The following is a 26,958-nucleotide window of genomic DNA, read 5'->3' on the forward strand; positions in this document are numbered from 1 at the left end:
CCAAAATCTACCCAGATGATGTGGAACTAAACATATGTTCGCATGGGTCCCCACAACAATACATGATAGAACATTGATCGATGAAGTAATTCAAGCATTGGGGTTCTATGATTTAGTAGCATGTCCAGACCATAGTAAAAAGAGCTACGCCAACTAAAGTATACTTTGATAGTAGATATACAAAAACTTCTATGAACTATTCTTGTATCATGTCTTGATCATAATCTTTCGGCTCTACAATTAGGTATAAAAGGTGTAGTTTGCGAATATGTCATCCTAAATTAGTCGATTTACTAGCGATATGCGGTCCACAGCTATTTTTTTTGCTGATACCATCAATTCAACCCAACAAAGCAGAGGTGAAACTGTTTGATGTATGAAGTGGCTGATAGGAGGAAGGATAGTGGGACGTGAAAATCAGCTCTTTCTATCAAGTCTTTGAGGCAGGTTGATAATATTAAGCCCTTCCTTTTGAGCATTGCTCGGGTCAAGAATAAAAAAGAAGCCCTTGTTGGTATAATTTGCCTCTAATGCTCAATAAAGACAAAGAAGGGAGTTTTTCGCCAATCCATGCATCAAACTCCTTCGCTCTCCCCACAAAGCCATCATGCGCTCTTCAATCAATTTGCCCTTCTAATTTCTTCCTCTTTTCACATGCCAACACAACCGTCCATCTTCCTGCATCAAGCGGTCCAACAGGCATTTCCTTAATCGACGGACGGAAAAATTCCCATGTGGCAGAAAAAAAAATAAATAAGTCGACCAGATTGCGATATCTTTAACTTGATTTTTCGCCGCCTTCTTTCCAAAATCTTGCGAGTGCCAGAAGACGATAGGATGGTGCCTCTGTTCTTTCCTAGGGCTTTTAGATTGCCAATTTCGCATCGTTCCGATCGGATCTCTGGGTTTTGAAGTTTTCTTCGTATGATTTCTTCGCCGGAATCATGAGAGCTCGCCTGGTGGTATTCCCGATCAGAGGGAGGAACTGGTGCTTCACCCGATCCCTGGACTCCGTCTCCGGCCCCGAATCCTCGTCGCCGCCTCCTGCATTGAAGGATCTCTGGAGAAAGATCTCCTCCCATGGCCGTCCGGTGCAGGAGAAAGCTGAGATCGTCGTCGACTTCGGAGCAGATAAAGTCCGGTTCTTGATCGATGAATTCGATGTTATTCGAGTTCCACAGGAATGATGATATTGTTATGTCGTTTCCTCTTTGATTGTTTTCAGATGAATAGAGCTTGGATTGGTCTCGAGAAGGCTCCTTCTGGGACATTCAAGAGTAAAATCCACAGGTGTGATCTTATTTCCTGTTTGATTGATGGGAAAGAAATGGTTTTCAGAATTCATTTGGAGATTTGGTTGCATTGCAGTCTGGGATTGCGGCTGTTGTCGCGAGTGAAGCCGTCTGAAATATTCCTGAAGTCAGTTTCCAAGGACATTACAAAGGTTGAAATTACTTACCCCTCGAGGTAAGGATTCTCAAGTTTTGTAGAACCGAACTTTGACCTCCTGTTTTTCTCTTTTTCCCATTATTCTAGAATCAGTTTTTTTCTGATATGCGAGTGATGATATGTTTATAAGAATGTTTGAGTGAGAGACTATTGAAATAGCTAAAAGTTCAAATGCGTGGTGCATTTGCTGGCTAAAGCAACCTATATCTGGTATCTAGTTACAGCAATGGACAATCATGCTATTGCTGCAGTGGTGCTTAAAACCATCTGTTATATGTTTTCAACAACGATCTATCATTGTGATAATGTGTAGAAAGCAATTTTTTTTTTGAGCAAAGAAAAATAGAACCAATGAGAGGAATTTATGTAGTCTACCCTAAAGTTGGCAATGCCTGCCTCTAAAGATGCTAAGAGGATCCAGAGTGAAGCAAGTCTACTTAAAGCTCCTATACAGTTATTTCTTCTCTTTGAATAATGGAACCCTTTCCATTGAAATAAATTAACTCTTTCCTTATCAAAGAGTACAAGGGAATGCAGATTTTCGGAATAACTTATAAATCATATGGCTGATGTATGAAAACTTCTCAGAACAAGCTGGAGTGAAATTCCTTTTTTCCTTTACCACAATTTAGTCATCTTATATCACTGCAATTCTCTCACATCGCTGCCTATCTCAATGCTTAGTTTCTTGTCATTAAGGGCGTGTGTGGTGTTGCTTTTTCTTTATAAGAAGAGAAGGAGAAGTTAGAAGCTAGGTTTTTTCTTGCTTCTCCAAAAAAACTCTTTTTTAACTTTGCTGCTTTTAGAAGCACTTTTCAGATAATGTTACCAAATGCTTATTTTCTGTAGGCAGTGCATTTTTTCCTAGCAGTGATGCCTCTTCATTGGCTTTGTATGCACATTTTCATCTTGCCCTTTGGCAATCATTATATTTTCTTCACCGGAGATGTAACTTTAACATTAGCTAGTCTTTCTAGAATCTCCTACAGAGACATATATGCTTATGAAAAGTTTATGAACCTTAGCTTCTGACACGACATAAATATGGATCTAATGACCTGAATGATTTAAATGAGTCTGGTTCTTGGTCAGATTTGAGAGAGAGCCAGCAGTGAGTCATCTCTTCTTTTGGTGACCAACAACTACTCACCTTTGCTATGTTGATTCTTTTCTTTGCTTGATGTTGCCTCCCTTTTGCTTTCAAATACCATTTGTGTACCTTTGATTCTTCCAACTCCACCTATAGCCTCAAACCTACAAGCCTCAGATGGCAAAGAGCCTTCAGGAAAAATGATTTGATAAATTCTAAAACATGCCTGACTTGCTTAGTATCTGCACAAGTCCAAATCTTTTTGTCTTGGTAATTTCTCAAACCACATTATTTCCTGTTAGAAATTTCCTAACTTTGTAGGGTTTGAATATCTAATGTAGCCCGTACTAGGAGTCAAGCAAATGATGAACTTAAGTGAAGGGCCATACTTGAGAATGATATCCTTTGAGAAATCTGCTAATCTTTTATCTTGATATAGCTCTGATGGAATTAAATGATCAATTCAAGTATTTAATTATCTCGTACCATGAAATATCAAAGCCATTTGAGCTCTTATGTCCAGAGGTATCTGTCTTCTAAAAGAACATGGTATATATTTGAAGCAAAAAACTGTTGCCATCTTCTACATTCAAGTCTGCTCTTTTCAATTTTATTATTACCACGCTTGAGTATTATCAGTCCCCTGCACTTTTGCAAACTTATCCAGAATATTTACTCCTATTAATTGAGAAGTCAATCGATTGAACTACTACTTGCAGCAAGGAAGTCCTAAAAATTTTGCCATGGTTTGAGACTGACTTTTCATTTGTTGTATTGCACAATATAGTTGCACGAGGTAAATTTAGATGACCTTTGTTGGCTTCAATGCGTCTCTCCCTAATCATAGTTTCTGTTAGATGCAGATTCTTTTGCTTACCTAGCAACACCATGTGTTATCTGTATCTCTCACACTCTTCATTTCCATAGATTGGATGATGTAGGACTACTTAGGGTTGGCCTACAATGGCTTGGAAGGATCTTAGGGGTGGCACCAATTGAAAAATAAGTCAACCTATTATCTTGTTTCATGTTCACAGAAATCAGGGAAAAAATGTGTCTCCTATTAATTCGGATAAAACCAGTGGACCAAAAAATTCTGATTTTGTTTGGATAATTTGTAATGACCCTCGATACAAATTTCTCAGGGTTTTAGGTGTAAAAAGAAGGTTCTCTTATTATAGTCACCGCTCAGGCCAAAGAAGTAGATTTCAGCAGAAAATGTGAATAAAGTGATAGCCAACAATCCTAGAGAGCTGCAATAAGATATCTAGAATTAAGCCTTAAATTAGATGGCCAAGGATTTAGATTTAAATATGGTATAACATATTGATCAGATTAGTCTCAAGCATGGTCGGTGAAACTATCCCGAACTGCCTGATTCGGGGCGTCTCGAGCTGTGAGAGAGAGCGAGGGAGGGAGGAAGAAGGAGAAGAAGGTGGAGGCCGGTCGGCGGAGGCCAGGGAGCCGTTGCGCAGAGGAAGCAGAGGCCGGGGAGCCGTGGAAGAAGGGCTCCACCTCCGGTCTTCTGTTTCGTTCGAAACAAGGTCTCCAAGGAGGCTCTTTTTATTTTTGTGATTTTTAATTGAAAGTCGGCAAACCCATTGCCGATTTCACATTTTTTTTAAATGCCCCTCCTCCGTGCGGTGGCTCTCCGACCCTTCGCTGGCTCTCCACTGCCCTCCCCCGGCCTCCCCCTTCTCTCTCTCTTTTCCTCTCTTCTGTTGTCCCTCTCCACTGACCTGTGCCGCCGGGCAACCAGTTCGGGGCCTGTTATCGGCATAGCAGACACTGGTCCCAAGAGATAAATAAAGAGCAGCAAATAAAGAAGAAACAATGGAAGGCCTAGAGAGATAAATCAACCACTGTGAATTTAAAAGAATAGGAGAAAGAAGAAAAGGTTAAAGAGAGAAGAATGGAAGGGTAGCCAAACCAGGCTCAAAGGATATTTTTCTATTGTTGTCAAGAGATAACCAGCATACAATACCCTCTTTTTTTTGTCCAACTACATCCCTTTCTAATGAACCCAACAAGCCCAACATATTTCCTAACTGGAGTCTTTAAATACTTATATGATAACGTGGACTTTGACAAGAAAATAAAAGCTAAATAATAGAGATCTATCAGTGTTAGTGATACTGTTGTGTTAATGGTGCCACAAACAGTAACCTTTTTTTCCCTCAAGTTTACTCCAATTACTTAAAGACTGAGATCATAGGACTCAAAGCTTGATTGAATCTAAACCATTCTTCACCTGTTCTGCTACAATCGGTTTCCTGGATGCAAATATTTGCTGGTTTCGGGACCAAAATACCTTCCCATCTTTATCGAGTGATTGGAGCCCTCCATTGCATGATCTCATAAGTTGATTCTTTCGCTTGTTACAACCTCATTGGGATGCAACAAGTGATCCTACATGCTGGTTTCGAGATCAAAATACCTTCCCATTGTTCTGATTGAGCCATTGGAACCCTCCATTGCTTGAAAACTCGATTTTCATTCCTTCCTCAGCTAATATTTTGGCCCACTACAACCTCGCTTGGCATGCAACGATCAATCCTCAGCCACTGCTGGTTCTGGGACCAAAATACCTTCCCATCATTCTGATTGTGCAATTGGAGCCCTCCACTGTGTGAAAACTTGAGTTGCCTACTCCAGAGCCGATTCTTTCACCTACTACGATCTCGTTGTCTTGCAACAAGTGATCTTCAACCAATATATATATATATATATATATATATATATATATATATATATATATATATATATATATATATATATTTTGTGCTGAAGACGGAAGTATCATACAACACGTGTACGGATACAGCCAAAAAAATAAAAGGCAAAACATCTCGGAGAGCACTCGGCAACTCTGCCTCGCCCACCACTATTCCATCACTTGAATTTTGATTTATCTACTTTGAATCAACTGCTTGAATATTTACTGCTGTCAGTCTTCTCAGGAATTTGTTAACACTTATAGTGGATCGCCACAAGGTCAATGTGTATGTGCATGACCCACAAAGAATAATATCTCCAACTCTAAAAGTATTAGTGAACTGGAGCTTCCCTAGTATTCGCACTGTTTTGTTTAGCAACAAGAGGTACGCGGACGGCTCTCCCTCCCTTTCTCTCTGTCCTTCTCCTGCTGTCTGTGGGGAAAAAAAAACTCTTAAAAGTATTGAGAAACCTTTACACTAGTGACTAGATTTCAGAAGAGAAATAGTAAGTTTGTAATGTTGATTTCATGCCTAAAGCATGGAAGCTTGAAATATTGCTACACTTGGTTTTACCTCTTGTAGAATAATATGTAAATATTCTTTACAAAGCAATCCTTATCAAATTCTATAGTATTGAGTAAATCATCCAAATCCTCTTTCCTTTCTAGGACAACTCTCAAGTTAAAATTTTGTGCATAAAGAAACTTGCATTTTGAATTTCAGATTGATGAACTGAATGGGGGGGATTTGCTTTCAGCTGCCTTCAATTTTGAGAATTTCTTATGGGAGGCAAATGTTGTTTACTTTTCTACCTTAGGAAGAGCCATGAGCCTCTTGAGACATCCCTCTTACTCCATTTGCATATCCCTATTTTTCCGACATTTGAATATCCTGTCCAACAAGTAATGGTCTTTATGTCACTTCTATTTTTCTTCTTTTAAATCATTTTCATTTTCTTTCAGTTTTAGACAATCCTGTGACTTCATACATCTTATTTTTCCCCAAAAAACTGCAGTTTAAATCCCCGTCTTGTACGGCGAAGATTACGACACATAGCTATGAGGTAATGGATTTCTTATACATTGACAATTTCCACACTTTTTGAACACTTTGCATCTCACTTGAACTCTGTTACCTTTCTTTTCATGATAACTCGGGTACCAGGGGATCTGCAATTCACAAGAGATATTTTTATAGTTCAGTTTTCTTGCTTCCATTTACAACCATTTTAGCTGTAAGTATATGAATAAGCACAGATCTTTGTCATTCAGATTCTTCTCTATCATATTTGAAGTATCCTGCAAATTCATGATAGTGTCAAGATATTATATAGGTTATGCTGTATATTTCATCATCATATTGCGGTTTTTATTACCACAAACCTTCTTCTCATATTAGTATATACTGTTAGACTTTTACAATCCATATGCTCCTCAATGCTAAGAATGTTCAACTAACTTGATTTTGATGTTAATCCATGTTTCACAAACATTTATGCATATATTTGAAGGATCTTCCCTTTTCCCTATCACCAGTATCTGTGATATGGCATTTAGAATGTGCTACTATCCAATATACCAAGAGTTGGAAGAGTTACAATTTTTAACTTTTGAGATATCTCACTGCTGAGGACCAGAGGTGTGGAAATGGATTTCGCAAGAACATGCCTTCCCAAATGTCTTGTGCATAGAAATAATAAAGAAACAGGTGGATAGTTAATTGCCAACCATTCTCACCTACTTCCTACAGGGAATTTATAAGTTTATGTTAGAAATCTCTCTAGTTTAAAGGTAATTATTGGTTCAAGCTTGTCTAAATGGTGGTCTGAGCAAAAGTTCAGATCCTTAAAGGTGCCACTGGATAATGAAAAGAGCAAAGATTTTAACCTACTCAGCTAAAGCTAGATGGAGTGTAAACCTTGTGTCCATATTCTTGACTTTTATGTGATTGTTTAGAATGCGTTATTTCCTATTTGTAATTTGCCATTTTCAGGGATCTTTCTTTTTTTCTCAGTTGTGGGCTTGCACGAGTCCATTGGGGAATTTCTATCTCTTGGAATGATTATAGTTGAAAGATTCCGATTATCAATACAATAATAGAAAAGGATTGATCTCATGCTAAGATTGTAAGTGGGTGCTGCTTATTTTGCAATTTGGAGAACAACATGGTGAGTTTTAGGTATCACTATCATTATGATAGAAAGTAAGAATCAGTAGAAATTGTTGTAATATTTAGATCCAACTGAAATCCATTTGTAAAGAACCTCAATAAAAGTGGTTGTTAGATGGGCGCTAGACTTGGAGATTACGTGAGCCAAAGTGAATCACTTGTGCTTATATTTATCAAATGGAGTATGAATCTGTAGGTCAAATGAATCATTAATTGCATTCTGTTAAAATCCCTTATATCTTTCATAAATATTTGCACGCTAGTAAATGGTTGAGATGAGGTGATGACTTGTCATTAGATAGAATTTAGAGGCTTTTCATGTGAGAGGTATGAACATTAGAATTTGAAAGTTTCCTCAAATCAAAATGGAAAAGAGGTACCTTTTCTCTATTCTTTCGTGATTGTATTTCGTATGGACTCCACTAAACCAAGTTACGGTAACATGTGTTATGCATCCTAATCTTTATGATTTGTGCAAAACAGCATTGTACTTTGTGATCCTCACTAATTCTTCAATGTCTGAATGCTTTGCCTTACAATTCTGCAATTCCAAACAACAATGAGTGCAATATGTGCATCTAAGATGATCCTCTTTTTCAGGGTTTGCAATTGGTTTTGGTTTTAAACAGGTCAAATGAAATTCATGTTTTGGCTGGTTTGTCCACAAAATATTTAAAAAATTTAATAGGAAAAGAAAATATGAGAAAAAAAATATAAACAAGTCAAAAAAAAAGTAGACATCCTTTCAAAGCACAGCATATTATTTGAAATCTGGATATCATTTTGGTGCCTTCATGTTTGAAACTGTATATGTGTCTATATATATATGAGTTGCATGCATGTGTGTATTTTGCGTAGAAAGTTTACATAACTATTTTAAATATAAAGATCGAATATAAATTTTCCACATCATCTTAAGTAATATATCATTTTATTTTTTGATGAGAATTTTACACAAAGTTTGAAATATCTATTAGGTCAAAGCTATAGGGTGGCTAAGCCTATATGAAAATATTTGCTTTTAAACAACCACAAAATGTTTCAAGTTTGATCATGGAAAAATGCTTTTAAAAATAGGAGAAAATGGAGAAATGACAAAAGATTATTGTGAATTGCTTGTGTGTAAAATAAACTTGGCCTACAACTAAGTTTTGAAATTCCAAAATTAACTCCAATATCAGATCGGTTCCTACCAAAACTGAAAATTTAAGTGTTTTGGTTAAGTTTCGACTGAAGTTCTAATGGTGCTATTCATGGTACACATACCTCACCACGGTCTGCTGTGCTGGTATCGGGCACCGTACCGGTTACCTGGCGGCACGAGTCAGTACGGGCCCGCGCTGTGCCGTCTCGGGCTTGCACCGACACAGGAGCCGGTGGAGGGCCGACTTCACTTAAAAATTATAAATTTTCTTAGCGGTTGGACCCCTGTTTCGAATGAAATAGGGACCCAGCTGCGGCCTCCGCTGGCCTCCCTGCCTCTCCCTCTCTCTCCCTCCGCCGCTCGCTCTCTCTTTTTTTCTCTTTCCTTCTCTTTCTTCCCCTCCGACGACGTCATCTCGGTCTTTTTGCCGGAGCCGTCCTAGTCCGCCGCCAGTATAGCTCAGGATGCTCTGAACCGGGCGGTTTGGGACTGTTCTGCTGACCTTATGCCTCACTTTATATGGCCTCATGTATGACCCTCAAGGAGAGCCCCACCCCGAGGTGTGAGGTGTGAAGAGCCTTAATTATGTCTATTTGAACTGAATAGTGGTTTTTCTCTTCGAGCCTTTTTTATCATGTAGTATTTTCATCATTAATATGTGAATGTTCCTTTACTTATCATACGGCAGACACACACATAAGCACAAATATTTCCAGTAAAATGCAATGGTAAATGGTTGTGTTTCTGGTTCTAATTTCATATCATCATTTTCATTCTTTCCAGGTTTTACCATTGCCAAACATACCTTTTTTCTGGATCTTGTTCCGTGCATATTCTCATTGGAGAGCTCTCAAGGTACCCTGAGCAGTCTGGTTAAATAGTGGAAATTAAATTTGCGTATATTTATGTTTTGTTTTTATAATGAAGCATGGTAGTTACTGCAACCTATTATGCAACTGCTTTGTTCTTTGTTATATCTTTGCTTAATTTAGATGGCCTGAAATGTGTAATTGTTGTTTTTTGCTATTTAACATAACAGCTCACTCATGTCTTATGTTAGCGACCTGCTGTTTTGGGGGGTTGTTTGACTGTCTGGATAAGATAAGAATGCTGTTGCATTACTTGGTAATGAGTGTTTAATATGTTTACTAGTCCAACTATACTTTGTTATCCATGTGCAATGGCCTTAACTAATATAAATTAAGAGAGATGTTCTGTAATTTTCGTTGGGTAATCTCACATTATTGGTGGTTACTGTCCCCTTATTTTTCTGAGATGTCATATATCTTCTGTAAGCTGCTAGATTGAACTTTTGATAAAGCAACTGTTGAACGTGCCTGATAACTCAGGAAGAATATGATATTGTAGGTGAAATATTGAGTTGGATACAAGGGATCAAAACTTTCAGATAGTGCACACCCTTTTTTTTCAGGTGGGGTTGTCTCTGTTATTGTTGGGTTACATTGCTTACAGACCAACTAACAAGAAAAAAGAGGGAAAAAAAGAATCTGAAGCTGTTATTTATTTGTATCTGGTTGAAGGAAAGTTTTAAGGGATTTCGAAGTTTTCTTTGGAATATACTTGATTGCTATATATAAAGAAACCACATAAGCTCCTTATATGAAAGAGATGTTGCTTTAGGTGATAGCATTGCCCTTACTCGTGTTAATTGTTTGCCAATGAGATGGCCGATAAGTTTCTGCCAGAGAGCAGATTGAGCATGATGAAAGGCATGGGCCACCTGTACTATTGCCAAAGGACTTGGGCATAATGACTCTTGTTCATGACTTTTGCATCTATTTCTTCTTACTAAAGCAATACATTTCCTAAGGAAAAATTGTGCACTTCAATTGACACTTTGTCATGTTTGGAGGCTTGGTATTGGTTTTGAGATTATAAAAACTGCAGCCTTTGGCATGTTACAATTTCAGTGATATTGTATCTTGGCATTTATGTAACCCAATTAACAGAACCATTGTTGTTCCTTTCCAATTTTTCGTTGTTCTTATCTGCTCTTAATTATTGCCAACTCTTCCACTAGTTTGTTTGTTGCTCTCTCTCATACTTATTCATATCTTCTCATACTTATTCATGTCTTGGTCTCTTCTGGACACTATTTACTTTTATGATTCAATGCTTTCTCTGTTATTCTTTTCTTACAGTTGTCTTTTTTTATTATTATTTTCAGGGAAGTGAGAGGCTCCTATTACTAGTTTCGGACTGTTCAAGGTCATGGAGTTTGCTTAGGGGCAATGGGAAGGAAAATGGGTCTATGAAGGATTCCAATTGTAGTCCAGACAATGAGGATTCCAATTGTAGTCCAGACAATGCTCCTGAGTCTCCATGGGTGAGCATGCCCTTTTCATTTCATATTCATCAATGCAACCTTGCCCTCTCTTGTTAATAAACTAAGAACTGAGTCAAAGTGATTGTTTAAAGAAGCTTGTGGAAAAATGGTACTTCTATCATTCCTGAGGGCCAATATCCGGTTTTCCTTAAAAACTTCTTCCTCCTTTTTTTCTTTAGGCAAATTTATTTCCAACATTTCATTCAGTTTTTAATTGGTGAAAATATTTGGATTTATGAATTCATTAGTTTTCCATCTGCGGATTATTGGGGACTGAGAAATTTGCAAATTCTGTGTCATTTTGGACTTTGATTCATCTGACAATTATGTGGCTACTTGCAAAGGCTAGGTAATTGGGGCTAAGTGCTACTCAAAGAAACTAAGTTCACAAAGCTTATTTTTCTTTATTTTGACCTAAGTAACTTGAAATCATCTTGGACCCAAGACCTTAATATTATGAAACTTAACTGATTACTTGATGAGATACATATATCCCAGAATTACTCAGATATTAAAAAATTTAAAGAGTTCAATGTATTTCTATTTTAAAACTGCTCTCAGTTTCTCGAGTAAAAATTTTTTTCTGGACCTCGGGAATGTTATAGTTGTGCTGCCACCTTAGCCAAAATCTCTGTCAAGGTTTATAGTTGTTTGTTTACGTAGTTATGAAGTCTCTTGGTAGTTTAACCAACCTTTTAAATTTGTTGATTGCAAGACATGTTAGCAATATTTTGGAGAAAAAAAAACAGCAGGATATAGCTATGTTTTAAGGACATCATTAAAGTCCGAGAGCCTCACCACACATGCTGCATCATGTTAATCTAATACCAACAAATCTTATAATTTCAGATTTTCCCACACAAGTATGCACTTTTTAAAAAAACAAATTTTGCAAAAACAGCTCACTTTTTCTTCATTGTAGCAGCTTCAGGCTACTTTTTTTTCACAGGAGCGGCTCAGTTTTAAAATTTTTGGCCTCCTTTGCCCCTTGTGTTAGTGGATACAGGCAGCCGACATGTTTGATGCACATGAGTAACAATAATATTAAGCAGAAAAAAACCAATAGAGAGGGAGAAGGAGTAACAAAACCATGCTCGCTCTCTCTCTCTCTCTCTCTGGAATTCCCAGCATCTAGGCATTCAAGAATCCTAATTTCTAGAATTTTTTATTTAATTTTTTTTTTAAATATTTCTTTCTTTCTCCTCTCATGTTATTAGTGTAGAAAGGCAGTCACCTGATATGTTTAGGCAGTAGCCAATATACATATTTTCATAATGCATGCTTCAGGCTACTTTTCCTTTTTTCAGAAAAATGTTCCAGTTTTAAAATTTTTGGTCACATTTGCACCTTTTGTTAGTTGATACACTCAAGTGGCATATTCAAGGAGTAGTGAATATACATATCTCCATAGCGCATGCACATACTTTCTATACTGAATGCACATAATTGTTGAGAGCGCAATGCATATTCGTGGGCTAGTGCATATTCGTGGGCTAGTGCATCCTTGGCATCGGGGGCAAAAGCATCGAAAAGTCCCACAATTGGTCTTGTCAAGGGCATGCTTGGTTAGCTTGAAAGTGCTAAAAGTCATTTTTATAAAATGAACTTTCAACACGGAATCATTTGATGGGGAAAGTGGAATCCAAAAGTCACTTTGAGGGCTAAAGTGACTTTTGGCCACTTTAATTACCAACAATATTATTATATTAGAATATATAATATCTTTATTTTTATCTTATATTATAAATTTTATTAATTATAAATTTGCTATTAATAATTATTATGAATTACATTATTCATATTTGTTTTTATTCTCATTATTTTTGTTATATTATACTGAGAATCATCAATGATACTTTTATATTAAATTCTTATGATATATATTACTAGTTTAAAATATTATAACAGTTTGTTATTGTATTATATTATATAATTATTATATTATAACAATTAAATTATTACAAATTATTATACTATTATTAATTATATTATTAGTAATTATTTTTATTTTAATAATAATTAGTTTTTGAACTGTTATTATATTACTTATACATTGGGAAAAATAATAATAAAATAACATTGTTTTATAGGTTTTTTGCATACATATCCTCCTAAATATTAAAATTTGCATCAATATCTTTCCAAAATTGATATTTGCATATATACCTTTATAAAATATTTGTTTTGTGTGTATGCTCTTCATTTTTTTTTTATATATACTCATACCATCTAACGCTGTTAAGAAATCAGCGGTTTAAAATTAAAAATAACTGAAATACCCTTAATGGGTAGATATGCAAAAAGAAATATTTGATAAGGGTATATATGCAAATAACACTTTGCGAGGGTATTTATGTAGTTTCATATATTTAGAAGGGTTTACATGCAAAAAAATCTAATTTTATTTTTTTCTATTTCAACCTGTTTTAATACTCGGATTTGTCTAATGCCTGTTCCTCAATATTTTTCATGAAAATATTATTTTAAAAAAAGATTGGTTCAACAATTAGATAACAAAAAGAGTTATGGAAGTTTCTTTTTTTGGTTGAAAATGGAAGTTCTTTCACTAATCATGGGATTATTCTACTTTATTCTTTATTTATAACAACTATTATATCTTATTTCATCGAAACATAGCTTATAATATTTATCGTTATAGATGCATATATGAAGACATACATTAGAATATAGAAAATGATTAGAATCTCTTAAAGACACATGATAGATTGCAATGATCAAGTTTTCTTGCTATTGCTATGCTCATGGGTGGAAGAACGATATCAATCATCCCCTTCAGACTTATTAACAATCTTCGCGGCCATGTAATAGAATGTCGCCCCTTACGTTGTGTACCTTAAGCCACTTTTCTTTGGAGCTTCAATTTTCTGGAAGAAGAAAAGATCTAGTATATGGGGCCCATCTTGTCACAGTAATTTTAAATTAGCCACCAGCCTGTATATGAGAAATTTTCCAACTCTAAAAGATAAACATTGCAAATCTCATACACTAAAAGATAAATATTGCAAATCTCTCACAACACTTTTCTTTAAATAATTCATAAAACTAAAAGCAGGACATGACCATCTTTATGTAAAAAAGATACAATGAAGGGTTGTCTATGGTAGAGAAGGGAGTCGAGGGATGGTTTGATTCCGGACAGAGAAGTGAAAGAGAGGGTCGAGAAAGATTGAAAAATTTCTCAAAGGAGTTAGGGATATTAGCAAGGTCCGCCGTACCGGTACCGGTCGGCGTACCGGTGGCGGTCCGGACCGGTACGAAACCAGTCCCATACCGGTCCATACCGGTGGCGTACCAGTCCGAACCGGTCCCGTGCCGGTCCGAACCGGTCCCTGCCGGTTCTTCAACAATAAACTACCGGTACCGGATTCCACGTTGATCCGGTACCGGTCCCAGGCCGGACTGGTACGTACTGGTATGGCAGACCATGGATATTAGTTTTCAGTGAGACCTGTTAACCTGTTACCTGCTTCAGAAATAAAAAAAAAACTTTCATAATTTTAATTAATTTTTAATTTAAATAAATATGATTTTGGCTGATTACGTTAGCTGAGTGGCTATGTCAAAGGTATTCATACAAAGATTGTGTTTGTGAGGGCATGCACGTAAATATCAATTTAGAGGGTATTCATACAAATTTCAATATTTAGAAGGCTATTTATGCAAAAATCTAAAGATTTTTTTGTGTGTATACTTTCCTAAATATATAAAATTGCATGAATATCCTCCAAACTTGCCATTTGCATGTATACCCTTATAAACATTTCTTTTTGCATGTTTACTTATTAATGGTATTTTAGTCATCTCAATTTTAAATCGCTAACTTCTTAATGGCGTTAGATGGTATCAGTGCATACACACATAAAAAAAAGAAGAGTATACATACAAAATAAGTATTTGATGAAGATATACATGCAAATATCAATTTTGGGAGGGTATTCATGCAAATTTCAATATTTAGGAGGGTATGTACGCAAAAACCCTTGTTTTATTCAGTCAGCACATGATTACATTCATATGTGATATATTAAATAATATTATTTAAATATCTATAAAATAAATCATAACAAAATAAAAATATTCTATATGTGCTAGTAGTGACTTTTTTTATCAGATAACCAAACACCCAAAGTGATAAGTGCAGTTCAGTAATCGTCACTTTGTCGACAAACTAAACAGCAAAAGTGCCCACTTTTTCAAAGTGTACTTTCAGAAAGTAGCAAGTGCCTAAAAGTCACTTTTGCTTCGCTTACATAACCAAACATGTCCTAAAGAGAAGTGAGCTAAATCTACAAAATCAAAACTAGGCTGGACCTTTTCCTTATGATTCCCTTCTAAAAATGTTATTCAGTTATCTTTTATTAATTCTTTTTAGTGCCCTGTCCGTAATATTTAAAGATTCCGAAGAATTTCTTTAGTTTTATTAAGAATTCTCAGTTAACAAATTTTTATGAGGTTTTTTTTTTTGGGATCAAAGCATCTTGATCTTTATGTGCAATTTTGCAATGCACCTAATTTCTGTTAAAACACACATGCATGCATATAAAATAGCCAGTGTTTTAGAATCTAAAGCTTTATAGCTTTGTTGAATGCACTTCATTTTGAAAGAACATATGAAATATGGAAATAACACACATATAAAGTTACCTGGCATTTGTGCTGTCTCCTTGATGTAGATTTCTGAAAAAACACAATATTGAATTTTATTGTTGATTTTACTTTGGTTCGTTTATTTGACATGAGAGTGTAAGTCTGTTAGCTCTTATCTGTCTCCCTGTTTTGATTAAATATGTTCTTCTTTGCAAAAGGTTTTAAAGCCTTCTGATGACCTCGAGAGACTTGTTCAGAGAGATCCTGAGGATGGTGTCAGTTGTTGCACAATCTCCAGCATCTGCAAGGAATATGATCTGGACAAGAAGGATGTATTAAAGTTCAAGGAGTTTCTGTAGTTTGTTTCTCAGACACACTGAAGCTGAACCCAAGTTTGAGCCTACATGTTTAGTTGCCTAACACCTAACACCTATTCCATCGAAGACCAAGCCAACGACGTGATAGGACCAAGAGAGTCGGTATAGAAGATGCATGTGCTGGGACAGGCTCAATGATGAAATTTTGATTACATGAAAATGTTCATTGTAGTTGTAAGATCAAATAAGACAGTTACTTTTCTTTTCTTTTCTTAATTTTTCCCTTTATTCATACTTTTTAGTTTAGAAACTATTGGGAGGTTCTGCAAAATATTTTCTTCTTGTAATAAACCTTTTTCTAAAACATTTCATTGGGAAGTGATTAAATTTCATGATCTTTTTGTAGGCAATGAGCATCACTTTTTTGCTTGTGGCACTTAACAATTAATACCAGGTAATCCTTGATTGAGGTCAAAGTTGAAAAAAGCAATAAAATGGCACTCCATGGACTTGCAGAGTGCTGCCTTGTAGTTACCATGGAGAAAATATCTGACGATATATAAATTACATCAAATGGTTTTGAAATATTCCAGCTATGACATGCAAGTGTACAATTTCATGGGTGTTGTTGCACGTTTGACAAAATTGTGGCATAACAAATTCAAACTGTCATATCATACTAATTGTACGATAAGTTCTCCAAAGAAAAATTGTTAGAAGTGATCCTTTCTTTTTTGTTTTTTTGTTTTTTTTAAATGTTCAGAGGCACATCAATTCGTCTAGCCAATGGCAGCTGTAGTGTATCTCTCCAGAAGTGACTGAATATTTCTCTTGGGACAGAAGACACATTTACTTTCTTCAAGAGAACTGTAACGCTTTATTTTCACATGCTATTCTGTTTTGGTAGCAAAAAGTATATTCCATTTTGAAGCCTTCAGAATTAATTGGTTCATGCCTTTTTATCAAGGATAATACGGACTAATTTCTCATGGTGAGACTTCGGCCTTTTTTTAGATTTATGCTCATGCTTGAGGTGTAAAAATAAAGCGGTCCTTTTCTGCTGTCTTGAGAAAAGAGGATCTGGGGCTTATTATGGCTGCTTCGTTGCATAACCTGAACTTGACTAAATTAGGCTCGATATATTAATAAATCTTTTGAACCCAATAATCCAATTGAATGATCAAGTCAGACCTAGATTATAGTTAAGCAATCTTATCAGTATACTTTGTATAACTACAAAGTTATTATATAATTGGTTGATATGGTCTATTGTCATCTTTAAAATCATATTTCTAAGTTATAATGCGAACTCTAGAGTGTTACGGTGTTACTCCATCCGCAAATTCTGAAATAAGAATACGTTTGGGGCATCCTGTAGCCCATCACCTGAAGCCACCATTGACGACAGCAGCCAGCATCCACCGCCTTAACTCACCCGCGCACCGGCATCTTCTCAAAGTTTGGGAACGGACGCTAGTCCCCACAAAATAACCCGCCCCAAGCCATCAATCGGGTCGGACGTTTGAATCCTACCGAGACTTCGGGATCGACACGACACCCTAAACCGACCCGTTTGTAGTACGTCTTTCAAAACGCAGGCTCCTTCACCATGGTACAGTTGGAACGGGGCTAAGTTTGACGAAAATGACCCAAGTTCGAAACATGTGGGCATCGATCAAATATGAAAATCAAATACCTTCTATCCGATTTGTCCGATGAAGTTGCTATTCGGTAAGCCGGTACCGAAATGGCGCTAGATGATGTACTCACATATGGACCCATGGGTCGGAAAGGGCATGCGGAAATTTGCGACCCACATCGAACATTTTCTAGTAGAAGGAGGACCAATGGAAGCTGCTATGCGGATGGGTTAGTCCCAAGATTTTTTTTCAAAAAAAAAAAAAAAAAAAAAAAAAAGAGGGGGGCAGGCTCCTCGACTCCTCTCCCCGGCCCTCTCGCCATCCATCTCCAGCTGAGCTCGTGCTCTGGTTGGATTCCAAATTTCTCTTTCGCGATTCAGAGCTCCGGATTAGTTTCCTCATGGGAACCCGCGCGCTTCCCAACCTCAGATCATCCCTCCCCTCTCCTCCTCCACCGGCGCCATCCCCTCTCAGAAACGACCGGTGGAGGATCTCTCCATTCCCCTCCTCAACAAGGCCTTCAAGTACACCCCCACCCCCCCTTCTCTCTTTGTGGGTGTATGTATGTGTGACGGCATTTGAAATATTTATGAGTCTTTGCACTCGCAGGACGTCTTCCCCCTATCAATTGTGCTGTCCGCTTCCGCCCCTGCATCGACATCCACAAGGTTTTTCTCATCTGCTTTCGCTGCTCGTCCTACTGATCATCTTTGACCCGCTTATTGTAACTATAAGGCTGGACTTGTCATCAGGGGAAGGTGAAGCAGATAGTTGGCTCCACACTCCGAGACTCGACGGAGGATGCCTCTTTGATTACCAATTTCGAATCCGACAAGTCACCGGAGGAATTCGCAAGCTTGTACAAGCAGGACGGGCTGATTGGCGGTCATGTCATAATGCTCGGCGCCGATGCTGCAAGCCAATCTGCAGCCAGACAAGCATTGCGAGCTTATCCCGGTAACTTGCTCTTAAAGTTGAGATGTTTTCTTCCTCACGTTCCATTTGTTTAGCCAGCTTCTTCTTTCTTTTTTTTCTTCTTTCATCGATTGCAAGGGATCGCTAAGTGTTAGTAGAATGTCTCACTTCGTACAAGATTGATATCTGTTGTTTTGTTATGCACCTTATTCGTTAAATAGTGTCAAATTGATCCATGGACCCTTGTAGTAACACAGCTTAATCCGATTAAATGTTGATCTTCTGTTAAGTGTTGTAGAGATTGTCATCACTCTCTGATTGTGGTCTTTATTCGTTCTTTCCTATCTTCAAGTTAACAGGGAATTCGAGATAAAATTGATGGTTTATGTCCTCTTGCGATAAGCTATAGCTACTGAATCCAGAAAATAGAACTAATTGCTCAGGGGAGCCATTAATGGCAATTTCTCATGTATATATGTTTATCTCTAGTTTCTATTAAAACGTGAATGTATAATGTTGCTGGGTTTGGTATGTGTCTGTAATACTTTTGAACTTACATATTGTACTCTACCATTTTAATTCTCACTGTGAGGTATTGTAACTTCAGGTGGTTTGCAAGTCGGGGGTGGGATCAACTCGGAGAATGCCATGAGTTATCTCGAAGAAGGGGCTAGTCATGTGATTGTAACATCGGTATATGGTTTATGTAACTTTGACATCATAGTCATCATTTTCATGTACAATGATATTAATCTTATCTTTTGTATCTTTCTCTTTTTTTTGGTCCTTATGAGAGTGTCAAGCTTAATCGCTTAAAGAGTGTGTCAACCTAGGGTTAATAGAAACGACACCTCATCAATTTATATTCTTGTCATGTAGTTTAATCACAGTAAAGGCAAAGAAAAACCTTATTTGTGTTCGAATCTTTATCTGTTGTGTAACATATATACTGATCAAAATTAAACAAAGTTGGAAAAATCAATCTTGAGACCCTGATTCCTAGCAAATGAATTAGAATATAAAGCCTGTTGATATGGAAGGATATGTTCCTTAATTTTTGTAGTGATTTCCATTGTTCATCCACATATCATGAGTTGATGTATCATTTAATAATTTGTTTTGACATCAGGCTGGTGGTCTTTTTGAAATATCTTAATATGACATCATCTATTGTTTATGTTGCAGTATGTTTTCAGTGATGGACAAATGGACCTTGAACGGCTTAAACATCTTGTTCATATGATTGGAAAGCAAAGGCTCATCTTGGATCTTAGTTGTAGAAAGAAGGTAATGTACAAGATTTACATTTGGCGCATGATATTTGTAATGGATTTTATCCCTTTGTTACTTATTGCCCACTTTTTTGCATGCATGAATCATTTGAACTTGGTGGTATAAATTTAATAGCAAGCTGTGTGATCCGTCAGTTGCATCTAGAACTTGACTTGTGCAAGGTTTTTAAGTAATTTTGTTTCTTATCTTTCTTGTTGGATGTGGCACCATAGGTTCAAGTATAAAGGTGCAGATAGGGGCCTCTAAACTCTGAGATTTCATGATCAGGAGTCAATCCTCCTTTTTGTCTGGTCAATTTCTTCTGCTCTGATTGACCATGCCTCCAACAGTCACTTCCATGCACCGTCATTTGATTGCTTTATCATTGCATATGCATCATTCTTCATTTGGAGCTTCTATTAATGAGGTTGATTGTAGGTGTTCATAGAATCAAAATATCATCTTTGATGGTTTCTTGTTACATAGACACCAAAATTAAATGATGTATTGTTTTTCAACCAAGTTCCATCTATTTACTGAAGTTAGCTTCTGAGTACGGTTTATGCTTTAACTAAATGGACACTTTCTGAAGCAAAATTGATTCTTTGGCTAAAATAATTGAGAACAAAAAACACAGAGGAAATCAGGAAAAATAGTAAAGAGACCCGTAACACTAATTATGTACAAAATGTGTCATCTGACTGGTGAATTAGGTTGCTATTTGTATATCCTTCTGATAATGCATCAATTAGTCTTTTCAGTACTGACAAGACAGTCTTGTTATTGTGTTCATGATTCGAAAATTGTCATTTTTCTTTGCAATTTATCTGCAGCACTCATGAGGAGTAGCTCATAGAAATTGATCTTTTTTTGTCTATTTATTGTTTTACATTCTTGTCACACTCCTAATACCTGTTATGAGAGGGCTAAATAGTATATCTTTTAGCAGAAATGCTTCCACTATAAACAACTAGTTATGAGTAGGTTTAATGGAGGCCCTTTTTCCCAGAGTGAATACCTTTAGTTGCTGCATGTGTCAGTTTTTAGCTCATCTCTGGTGTGCAGAAAGGGAAGTATGCTATTGTCACTGATAGATGGCAAAAGTTCAGCGATGTGTTTCTAGATGAGCAGACTTTGGAATTTCTTGCCACCTACGCAGATGAATTTTTAGTTCATGGAGTTGATGTTGAGGGAAAAAGGTGATTCTCTCCTCCTTTTGTTTCTTTTTCTTACCATGAAGTTATTTATTTGTTTAGGGTAAAAATTTTTCTGTTAAATGGCTTTTGCTCTTGACGACTCCTGTTATGCGGTGATTTGTCTGGGAACTGTTAGGTAAAAGCCAAAGTACTTATTTAGATGTTGTCGTTTCTGATGACAGTGCTATGTGCCCAACCTTGTTAACACAATTCTCAATATTTTAAAATGACTGCACACAGCTGATGGGTGGCTGGGGGATTGCCAGCACCTAGCCAGGTGTGTAAATGAGTGTCCAGAACCCAGGTGGTCAAAGATAATATATAAAAAATATACAGGAGAAACCTAAATAAATAATTAGAATTTGACAAATTAAAAGATATTATATCAGCAGGAGGTATCAACTTGGAAACATTTCATACTAATTTAATAATCAATTCATTTTCCATTGTCAAATGCAATGCGAAACATTCAGGCGGGAGCCTAGGTGGGAAGTCTAGGCAGCCAAAATGTCCAACTTTTAGACTGCTAACTGGTCCTCAAAAGAATGGTCTTTAAGGTAGTTTTTTGTTTGGTTGCTTTGAATACTTATTTTTCTCTAATACAACACCGATCAAGGGCTGTATGTGCTGGCCTCTCTTTACTTCCATCAAGGTTTCTGTATGTATATTTTAGTTCTTGGATCTCTCCACCTAGACATTCAATTTTAGTTGCACTGACCCACCTGCAATAGATTTCAATCACTTTGATGAAACTTACTAGTTTTATTAATTCACTCATTTTTTTAACTCTGTTCTTCTAACATTAACCACATGCTCACCTCAGTATTCTCACCTCTACTATGCAAGCATAATGTTTGTACCTTTGTATAGCTCAACATTTTGGCCATACAGCATATATGCTGTCATTTGAACTTAATGCTTTCATATCAATTAGTGTGGCCATTGTCTCATTTCCATTTCTTTTCCCACAAAAATCACTTTTTCCAATTCTTTTTTATTTCAATTTAGTTCCTTTTGTTTCTTATATTTCCTTAAGATATTTTAGCATCCACATGTTCTTGTCTAGTCAGTGAAAAAATATGTGATTTATACATAATGGGAACCATGGGGCCTCATGCAGATTACTTGTAAATGCATTTATTCAAGTTTAAAGAGATTGACTGCTTGAGGTTGATCATTCATATCAGTGGAGTCAAGAGTCACCAGTCTCTCCACAACCAGTTTCACATGCTATTTTACTTTCTCCTTCATCTGTTTGATGTTTTCCTTGCAACTTTCTACTATGTCATCCTTCTTTCAAGCCCAACATATTACTCTTTTAGAAGATCAACATATGCTCTGTTCAAAATAAAAGGAACTGATAGTCCCTTTTTTCAGTCCATTTTTCTACGACCCTCTTCCATTACTTAATATATGCCTGTATTTGTGTGTGAGAAAAAACCAGTGCAATTTTACATTTGCTTCTTTTTAAGATCAGTATAATACAAGTGCAATAATTGGAAACATTTCTTATTTCAAAATGCTGTTGAAAACACTGCCTAACCAAACCAACTTAGTTGCTCACATAAAATGGCATACCTCTTATGGTATTCAATTTGGTCGCTGTACTTCTTGCTTTTTCTTGTTTTTTCAATTATTAGCTTTCTTCATCTTGGTCATGCAAAGTGACCTGTGAACCACATTTGCTTTCTGCTTTTTTTTTTTTTTTGCTTTTTTGCCTCGTTAACCACTTTCGCCATGATATTCCTCTTCAATATGTCTTGGAAATATCCTCTTGACTCTTATTGGAACTGGCATGAGGCATTGGTATTCTATGGTAACCATGCTAAAACGGTAGTGGTAGCTTTTCTTTAAATATTCATCACTTTTGATACCAATTGTCCTTATTGTTATTGCATTGAAGTAATCCATCTTGCTTATTTGCCTTTACCTCATTATTAATTATTCTTTTCCTCAAAACTAGCATCCAACCTCTTAAAATAACATGAACAGCTCCACTCTTAGATTTTCTTACTACTGTTTCACATCTTATTATGCTCTTCAGTATTGAAGCCTTATATGTTTCCTTGTGTATTTGTGTCAGATTGACAGTTCCTCTAATTCATTTCTTTGAGACCTCAGCATGTTACTATTGGTTTCTTATACATGTCTTTTTAGAGTTTCCAAAAACTTTTGGTTCAACTTTGAATACAAATACAATTTTTTCATCTAAAGTCCACATTATGTACAGTGCCTTGACTAACTTGTATGTTCTTGACCACTAACAAGTGCCTCCTTTTTCCTCCTTAAATGCCAGTGCATATTCTTGAGCTTCTTCTGGTCTCTTTCTTTCATCTTTCTTTTCCCCTTTTCTTTATTGTATATTCTTGGTTTATGTATGCATAGGTAAACTGCTATTTTGCAAATTGTTTTGTCTCTTTTTTCCTTTTTTGCCTACTAATTTGCAGTCCTCATGAGGATTATGATAAACTCCCTAGTCAGTATCTTAAGCTATCAGTAGCAATAGCAATACCAATACCAATTGCATGCTTCAATTTTTTTACTTTTAGAGGTACGTATCCAAGTTAAACGTACCCTGCACTCTGCCATAAAGGCCTCTCAAGCCTGAGCTGTTGACAATAAGAGAAGCATCAGAATTCAGATATCAAATCTGATTATTCCTTAGAATCATCAGGAAGGACATTGGCATTAGTAGTTTGTTTTTTAGCCTCTTCCATATTACAAGCAGGATTGGCACCATTGGCGTCATTAATTGTGTTAATTTCCTTCTTTCACCCGAGAGGCTTTTTTGCGGAATTCTGGTCACCAATTGCCCATGCCTTCTCCTCATAAGAAGCTTCTTGAGAGTCTTTCTTCTCTTCTGACGGACATGGTGATTCAAGGGAGCTCTTTTTTTGATCTTTCATTTTGTTTTTATATAGGTAAAAGGCTCTCCGAAACTTGCATCTTTTGTTGTGGAAAGGAACATGCTCAGGGCATAAAATGTGCCCTCTTTTCTCACTCTGGTATCTTCTGTACTGTTCTGGGCTTCTAATTTTAGATGTATTGGTGCACCAGTTATATCCATTTTCCCCAATCGGACCTGCACTTTTTGCAGAAATCTGGATTGGCAATATTAAAACCTGGTAAGATATTTGGCACAAAAATTGCTGTTATCATTAATTTGGCATTTTATAAGGGCCAGGTGACTTCTTATTTCACGATACTGAATATAAATTGTAATAATTCACTCATAGGGAACACTAAACTAGTAGCTTAATATAAATTGTAATAATTCACACATAGGAAACACCAAACTAGTAGCTTAAATGAGCTAGTACTGGTTTTAGGTAGAAATCTTCATTTTTTACTTATACTAATCATCCTTGTTTTCTAATTCATTCTTTGAATCACCATTAAAAGTGATCATTTCTTTGTCTAAACCTGTCATAGACTCGAGTTTGTAAAGATCGTAATCTAACTCTGTGATTGACAATCACTTATGTAAGTTAAATTGGACTGTCGAGGATACCTTGAAATCTATTACATAGGTCTTGCATCCTAATTTACCATATTGTGTCTTATTGCAGGCTAGGAATTGATGAGGAGCTTGTGGCACTGCTTGGGTGCAAATCACCGGTATGTGACACCTCATTATGTTAGGTTCTCCATATTTATAGTTTAACTTAGTTTGGAGAACAAAACAGTTTGCTCCTTGACAAGCCATCAGATGCATTGCTTCGAACTATGGCTATTCTTTAAAATTTTTAACATAATCTCTTGAACTGACAATCAATTTTTTATCTGATTGCACAATTCTATGCAAAAATTTTATAACTTGCATAGTATTCTTGCAAATGGAGCTGTTATCTTGGAACATATCATATAGAGATCACTAAACAACTTGTCAGATGAAATTGGTTTGGTAGATAGTTCTTACTGCCAAACTCAGTTTTCATGTGGATCAGCTGGATGCCAATTTAGTAAAAATCTGAATATCATTCATTGCAAAAGTAGTTGTTCAATCTACTAGAAGTTAGTTTAGTAAGTTGCAAGCTGTTGCATGAGAATGACTCTGATCTAGTATATGGTCATTGGTGCATCTGATTGATTGCCATTTGTGATGTCTCAGATTCATCTGTTCGTAGAAAGTTTGATCTTTGAAGCCGTAAGTTGAGCATAACAGAAATGGGTTATCTTGCTCTCTCAGATTCCAGTAACTTATGCTGGCGGGGTCACAACAATAGCTGACCTGGAGAGGATAAAGACCGCAGGCAAGGAACACGTGGATGTAACAGTTGGAAGTGCCCTAGATATATTTGGAGGTGATCTGGCATATAAAGAGGTGGTAGCTTGGCATGACAAACAAGTAACGATCAACCGGTGACTTTCAGGAGATGGAATGGAGGATTAGTTGCTGGTGACTTTATTTGTCCACAAGAATTTAATGATTTTTCTTGTGGTGGATAAATTATTATCTATAGCTCTGTGATGCAAGCTGTTCCATAAAACATCCTATATTATTCTAATGTCCACCTCTGTAAGGCTGTAAAACTCGAGTTAGTTGAGAGGCAGGCAATTCAAAAGTGGTTTAATGCAATAACCCTTAATCTTGTGGAACTCATCTTGCTCGTTGCTTTGATCAGCACCAATGGATGTCAAATGGATAAATTTACACTGTAGTGTTTTTATCTAATGTTAGTGCAAATTCTAGATGTGCATAATGCAACTCTCAGGACTTCTTGATGCACGGATTTCAGGTACGGATTGCAGGTGCTTGATATTTATATATTTGTTGAAGTTTGATTATCACTAGTATTGCTCCACCTAACCTGAAGAAACCTTCTTAGGATGCACATTGCTGCCATGAACTCATATTGTCTAGCATTGTAGATGCTTATCCAACACTGGATCATTTAAAAGTTGAGACTAGAATATTTAAATTTTTCTTATTTTCTTCGACACTGGATGCATCTCTTTTTTATGAATATCTAAAGAGACAAAATTCCTAGCAAATATATGTATATATCAATTGGAAAGTGAGTAAATTAGATGAGTCATTAATTATTCTTCTTTATTTATATAAATAAAGAGAGTAAAATTTACTATATATGATAGTCTCACAAGATGACTCAATCCCTGAGCAACACCACCATGTGCTCTGGTTAGATACTGAATGCGACTGCATTGAACGCTTTTTTTCGGGTTTTTTAGAAACCTTCTTCTCTCATTTTTCAAAGAAACATAATGTTAATATGAACTGTGGCTTGCCCTGGTGGTCAGTAACCTAAGGCCTGGAATTTATTTTGGAGAAACTAAGGACATATGGAGAGTGAAAGTAAAACAATATCCATCTCTACTACTAGATTTCACTCTGGGAAACTAATGCATATTGGGAGAAAAATCTATGTTAAACATTTTTCTATTTTTTGGATACTCTTCTTTAGCATAGGTTTAGTATTTTTGCTATATAAAATAAAAGGAAGAAAAGCATATCAAGCAAAACAGGGACTATATTAAGCAAAGCTGATGTGTAACCTCTTTACAATTTGAAATGATAGCCACCTAGATTATGAACGATAGCCGATATATGTATACTGTTTAACAGTTTAGATGTACAAACTATTGTTTTTCTTAAAATAATATGTATCTTTATGCAAGTGATATACATTTTGATATAATGATAGTAAGTTTGTGAAAGTGATATTTTCTGAGAATTTTCTACTCCTGGTAGAAAAAAAAAATGTAGCATTTGGACTACTGTACCTTCTCATAATTTACTAACTTTCATTCTTTCAGTCAAATTCAAGGGCATGTCCAGCAAATGGGTTTCTGAAGATGGCATGCTTTAGTTCAACGGGTGCCTATAGCCTCATTCCTCAATGCAGCACTAAAGCAACTAGATGGATCATATAGGCTTAGAATCATACTGTACTTTAGCTACATTGTGATTGATGCCAAAAGGGGAAAGGAGGATGAAACACCAGGAACAATGCTTTTTTTTTTTCACCTAGGGAAAAATTGCAACATTAAGAATTCTTGAATGAACCCAGGGCTGTCCAAGTATCATTTGGTGAATTATAATTCTTGCCTACTATTACCTTCAAGAAGGCAA

General features: G+C 36.3%; 2 protein-coding genes across 3 annotated transcripts; both read left to right on the forward strand.

The window, feature by feature from the left end:
- The first annotated feature begins 604 nt into the window (after window positions 1-604).
- LOC103701666 (K+-H+ exchange-like protein) lies at window positions 605-16,248 on the forward strand. 2 transcript variants are annotated; one of them, XM_088721550.2, is made up of 9 exons: window positions 605-1,136; window positions 1,226-1,290; window positions 1,369-1,467; window positions 5,500-5,640; window positions 6,272-6,319; window positions 6,421-6,490; window positions 9,353-9,424; window positions 10,758-10,916; window positions 15,743-16,248. In XM_088721550.2, exons 1-9 carry the CDS (start codon window positions 945-947, stop codon window positions 15,881-15,883), a joined length of 987 nt encoding a protein of 328 aa, XP_088577676.1. In that variant the 5' UTR covers window positions 605-944; the 3' UTR covers window positions 15,884-16,248. The 2 variants fall into 2 exon arrangements, with proteins under 2 accessions (XP_088577676.1, XP_038972261.1); XM_039116333.3 differs by lacking the exon at window positions 5,500-5,640 and having other exon boundaries at window positions 620-1,136.
- Window positions 16,249-17,759: 1,511 nt separating this feature from the next.
- LOC103701667 (1-(5-phosphoribosyl)-5-[(5-phosphoribosylamino)methylideneamino] imidazole-4-carboxamide isomerase HISN3, chloroplastic-like) lies at window positions 17,760-25,467 on the forward strand. Its single transcript, XM_008783818.5, has 8 exons — window positions 17,760-18,005; window positions 18,091-18,149; window positions 18,234-18,438; window positions 19,004-19,089; window positions 19,582-19,683; window positions 20,734-20,867; window positions 24,434-24,482; window positions 25,054-25,467. The coding sequence occupies exons 1-8, from the start codon at window positions 17,882-17,884 to the stop codon at window positions 25,228-25,230; spliced, it is 936 nt and encodes a 311-aa protein (XP_008782040.3). The 5' UTR covers window positions 17,760-17,881; the 3' UTR covers window positions 25,231-25,467.
- The last annotated feature ends 1,491 nt before the right edge of the window (window positions 25,468-26,958 follow it).

Source organism: Phoenix dactylifera, chromosome 5 (assembly GCF_051530095.1).
Source record: "Phoenix dactylifera cultivar Ajwa chromosome 5, Ajwa_hap1_PhDact_Kaust_v1.1, whole genome shotgun sequence".
In the NCBI taxonomy this organism is placed as follows: Eukaryota; Viridiplantae; Streptophyta; class Magnoliopsida; order Arecales; family Arecaceae; genus Phoenix; species Phoenix dactylifera.